This window comes from Apaloderma vittatum, unplaced genomic scaffold, assembly GCF_000703405.1.
Source record: "Apaloderma vittatum isolate BGI_N311 unplaced genomic scaffold, ASM70340v1 scaffold14166, whole genome shotgun sequence".
Lineage (NCBI taxonomy): Eukaryota > Metazoa > Chordata > Aves > Trogoniformes > Trogonidae > Apaloderma > Apaloderma vittatum.
The window spans coordinates 3,362-8,782 of NW_009720096.1; the positions used below are offsets into that span (position 1 = coordinate 3,362).

Below are 5,421 nucleotides of genomic sequence, written 5' to 3' on the forward strand. Positions count from 1 at the left end.
GAAAATAGTGGTTTTCTTTTTATAAGAAGTACCAGTTCCAAGCCCTGCCTAGCTCTGTTTCTACCAGCAGCAGGGTGCTATTAGATGAACTGAATACAGGGCATTAGCTCCAAGAGCTGATGGTGGTATATTTGCCAAATTGCAGTTTTACCAGGAGAGTTGGGGGGGTGAGGTTGCCCAGCAGAAGCTGTGTCTGCTGCAGAACACCATGTGGGCAGCACAACAGCACCATGCACTCTCTTAAAATAGCCTGAGGGGGCCTTTGAGGAGATGGACATCCCAAGGACCACAGCTCAGCTGTAGAAACTTGCAAGGAGGAAAGAGAGCACCTATCGTGGTACTGGATGACACTGTAATCCTCCACGTGGTGGTGACGTGGTTTTAGCAAGCTTCAGAACTTCACAGTACAAGGCTTCTTTGCAACTAGTCTGTCCACACCCTGGCTGGCATGGCTGTGAATTTATTGGGGTGCTGCAGCTACCTGCTCAGTCTGTAGCCTCCCTGGCAGCCATCGCTCCTAATCCCACATGAGTGGAGACAGCAGGGATGCAGGTGAGGGAACAAGCCTACCTCCCCTTTTCCCTGAGCAGGGCAGTTGTGTGACAAACATCTCAACGCACCAAAGCACACGGCTCCTCACACAGCTTCTATTGGCGAGACAGTTCAGATGAATTGGTGTGTGTCTGTGACCGCTGGGTCACACCTTACCATGGAAATCTCAGGTTAATAGGACAAGGAATTTCTGTATCCATAATACAGGAAATGTTTTCTTGACTAAAAGGAAAGTGTGTAATCTTGTTCAAAAGTCATTTTTCTTCCTCCATACTGTATTTCAGACAGCACGGAGACAACTTGTCTAAACCATTTTCTGTCAAAAGCAGTAACTCCTGTCTGCTTTCCACTTGAAAATCCCTTCAGGAAGTGGGTTTTTTTTTTTCTTTTGCAATGGCAGGAGAGGATATATGTAGTGGCTGTCTCTTTAATATTAACATTCTGTCAGCTCTATCAAACCTTCTGTTGTTCAACTTCCCATAAAGTCCACTTTCCTTAAGCAGTCAGAAGGATGGGAATTTTAACGAAGTATAATATTCCCTACTGTATTACCCAGTCTCTAGAGACATTTAAAATATTTAAAAGAAGAAAAAAAAAGCACAAATGCAGCTAGTGTACTCAGTAGGAACTCTGGGATCTAAGACAACATGCCTGTCTTTGAGAACACATTGTGCTGCAAGCAGCATACTTCCCCATTTGGTACCAGAATCTTTGCTGGCCAGAAAACTCACCACTCCTCTCCGAGTCCTACAGGATCACCAGCCATTCCCTGCCTGCCTTTCCTGCCTCCAGTTAGATGCACAGATTGTCTTTCCAGTACACAGTCTCACTGGAAAAGGCAGTGCTGTTCCAGTTAAATTCAGCAGTAAGTCACTCCTGTAAAACTAGGGAAAAATTTGGCGATTCTCTCAGTTACTCAGGGGTTTGACAGGCCAAAACACACGCAGCTCTGTGAAACTCAGCTGACTATCATCTGAAAAAGAGGCAGGACTGCAAGGTTTGATGGAGTGACCCCAGCCACAGCACTGGAATGGTGGTTAGTAGTCAACTGGCTTCGGCAGGTTCCGACGCAGAGGCTCTCATGGCACACCCTCCCAAGATCAGCCCTGTGCACGCTACACTGGTGTATACCTTGAGCTTCTGCAACCAGGGAGAGAGGAGTCGTCCTCTGCCATGCTCTCCTGGCACACTCTGTGGCCTCTCCAGCCACTCTGAACCTCTCAGCCAGCTTAAACCAAATTTAGCAGTGGCAGAAGTCTCAAAGGTGTTTGGCATTTATAGGCTCTTCCATGACCTTCAGTGGCATAGTAGAGGGCAGGAGACCTACCAGCAAATTCTTCTGAACAACCCAAATATAAGGAGTGCTTCAATCAAAATGTGCTCATGATAAAACAAGTCCAGAAATAAAACACTGAATATATTAGCTTCAATTTTGAAAGCATATGAAAGACAAAGGCTATTGTTCCCTGCTATTCTGAGGTTGCTGGTCTGGAATGCTACCACCACTTTCCAGAAGGCATCCAAGAGGCACTTCACAGAATCACAGAGTGGTAGAGGTTGGAAGGGACCTCTGAAGATCATCTAGTTCAACCTTCCTTCTTTGTGAATTGTGCAATTTGCAGGTACCCACCTGGCACTTAACTCTTTGGAGGATCAGCACGGCAGCATGCAGAAGGTGCAGACATTGTAGGGCCCAACTTGAAACGCTAAGCGTCAAGTCAGGACAACCAACCTAGCTCCAAACTGGGGGCTTGTCTTTGTTGGAGCAAACACCATTACAGGCCACTGGAGAGTGGGCTTAAACGACCATTCCTTGGTCAGAAATCACGCAACCTGGCAAGTCACAGCAAAGCCTCTAGCACATCTTTCTCAGCTTCGAACATCTCTTGCGCACTTCAGGATTTTGTTTTCCAACGCTCATCAGACAGACAGCAAGCAAACATCGTTTTCATAGAAACTTCAAGAAACAAAAGGCACTTAGGCAAATCACTAGCTCACAACACAAGATCTACCAGTTGTAGACCACCACTCCTAAAATGCAGAAGTGAACCACGACGGACAATGTAGATCCAGTTGTCATCACTGGTGAGAAAAAGGATAGTTACTTTAAAATCCCTGTTGGTGATCTCAAGTTTCTCAAGGCTAGACCCCTCCTTCACAACTGGCAATGCATTGAGGACATGTAGGAAGACCAGTGGGAGGATTTGCGGCTCAGTTTTGCATCTGGAAATGCTAGTGCTGGGTTGCTTAGGTGGGACATAAAGGCACACAGGTTCGCCATCTCCGGCAAGTCCCAGGACATACAGCAATAGGAACAAATCTGAAAAGCCGAAGGAGGCATCAGAACTGGGTAAACACAAGAAAGTATTATCAGACTAGCCATGTTCTTCTCATTTCCCTAATAACATATGTGAAATGTCTACTAGAATACCCAGTATTGCTGAAAGGCACCATGGTTGCAGTGAAATACAGCTACTTTAACTCACATACCCAAGCTGAAGGAAAAATTGAAGTGTATTCCAGGGCTTCTTTTCAAACAGCAAAAGTATTGTACAAAAAGATTTCCCTGTACAGTAACATTAAAACAAGAAACATTAATGTCTGCATCTTGCTTCAGCTAGAATTAAATTTCACTGTAGCTAATAGAAAACACCAATGGCTGCTCTACAACAGCCCTAAAAGCAATAAAAAGGAGCTCACTGACTGTGCAGAACTGCAGATGGCTCCTACCTCTGCATCTCAAAATATATTGTGGAGTGGAAAATATTGCTCCCTTAGAAGGAAACAGAGTTCCTAAAAAAACACCATGAGGAATTATGTTGTTCGCCTGGTCATTCAAGACTTTCTACATTTCTGAAGGGGAGAGATTCCAGAGCTGCCTGTTACGAGGAACTCTTCTCCTTGTATTTCTGGTAAGCATCCAGTATCTCCTTGACGACATTTGGATCATCAAGTGTGGTGACATCTCCCATGTTGCTTGATTGTTCAGTGACTACCTTCCTCAGCAGCCTTCTCATAATCTTCCCTGATCGAGTTTTAGGAAGACGCTTCACCACCTGCAGAGAAGGGAAAGAAACACCTGTATTAGAACCGGAGTTCTGCTGGAAACCACATGGAAATTTGGCTGAAGTGTCCTAAGCCTGGGATACTACCTCATGGCTACAGCTCCTTAGAGGGTCCTGGGAAATACTAGACCATTGAGCACACTCGTTTGTGTCCATGGAAAGGAGTATCGATAACATCAATTCCTTGTGTTATAAACATTATTCTTTTTTTAAACGAACTTTGTTCCCCATTTGTTCATTGCTGTGTATCTCCAGGCTGGGTGGTGCAGGATGCACAGCTCTTTAGGGAATCAGGTCCTGAGTAAGCTGTTAACTACTGAACTAGAAAGCTAGTTACACTTGAAAACTCAGGCACTGATGACGACACAGATCTCAACACATCACCAGAAGAGACAGACATAATCAACTTCACAGGGTAGGGATACAAAGCACACAACACTGCACATAAAGCTACAGCGATGGCTACTCAAGGGATAACTCCTGTCCGCTGATGTTCCTCTTTGCCTGATTATATACCTGTCAGCCTGCACGCCTTCTTACATAACCAGAAGAACGCTAAAACATCTCAGCTACGTTTCCTGCAAAGGACTTAGCAGCAGATTCAAAGGCTTTAGCATAAAACTTGAGCCTGGTAAAGAGTTCTCAGGCAGGGAATAGAGACACTAGCAGGTCTTGGATTTTGCTCCATGATCAGGCCAGCAAGCCACAAAACTCCAAAGTGTTAACTAACATGCAAGGTAAGAGTTGTAGGACTTTTTTTTTCAGGACTGTTTCTCCAAACACCGGGAAATAGAGGCGTTTCTCTGAAAACTTGCAAGTTCTGGAAGCTGCTCCAATCCACTGAAGAGATCCTGCGCTGTTCCAAGTTGAATGAGCCATACTGCCCTGCTCCTGCTCCATAACCTGTGTCTTGGTGTTCCCCTTCCCAGCATGTGGCTAAAGTAAAGCCATTCAAATAAGTGGTCTGGCCATTGCCTCCAAGCAGAGAGTGGCATGGGTGCAGGCAGGCCTCGGGGGGCAGCGAAGGCGAAGCTTTTTGCCCTCTCCCTACATAAAGGGAGCTGCTGAAAGGTGAGGAGGCTTGAAACAGAGCACAGAGTTCATCTGTGCTCCCCAGGTCAGGCTGAAGAGCTGTCAGTTAGGCAAGAGGAACAGCCAGTGCTTCAAGATCTGGGGTTGATGCTAATTATCAATGCAAAACAGCTGGGAATTGAAAAGTGTCACTCTGCCTCTCAGTGATGCCGAAGTTTGTGACGTTTCTCCAGAGTTTAGTGGGTGTATATCCAACCCATTGCACAGGGCCACAGAGAGCAGTGCTACAGTGCTTTAGCAAGGGGTTAGCTGAGGGCAAGATCTGTACGGAGCAGTAACGCTGCTGCACGATGAACAGGGACATCAAGCACATCTTGAGGCTCAGGCTGGGTTCCCCTCTGCTAGAGCTTTTGCCAGGTATGGTTCTCTCAAAACTCTGTGCACATCCCATTGAAAGGGTTGTTCAGCACTTGACCCAAATGGAGCAGCCTCAGGGTAGCTCTAAAACACGCTCTGGAGCAACCCCACCAAGAAGGTGCTGGAGCAGGCTGGAGCACCTGTAATATTCCAGCCACCTTCTGGGTCACTGCTGATCCTCAGGCATGCAGAAGGAGCACATGCAGACCACGGCGCCTGCCCTCCCCTACCTAGGGATCCCTCCAGGTAGCTCCGTTTTCCTGCTTCTTCATCCTGCCAGAGAGGGACAACAGCAGCACTGCAGGCAGTAAGGTGAGGTTTGTTCAGTGTGATCATTCCTGTTCCTGGTAGCGGT

At 46.5% G+C, this 5,421-nt stretch overlaps 1 protein-coding gene across 1 annotated transcript in view; it reads right to left on the reverse strand.

The window, feature by feature from the left end:
• Positions 1-3,284: 3,284 nt before the first annotated feature.
• ACSS1 (acyl-CoA synthetase short-chain family member 1) overlaps positions 3,285-5,421 on the reverse strand; it is a gene marked incomplete at its 5' end in the record, with an annotated part of 29,703 nt that continues 27,566 nt past the window's right edge. Inside the window, one exon of the mRNA XM_009870897.1 lies at positions 3,285-3,608. Coding sequence (XP_009869199.1) covers positions 3,435-3,608 — 174 coding nt within the window. The remainder of the gene's footprint in view (positions 3,609-5,421) is intronic.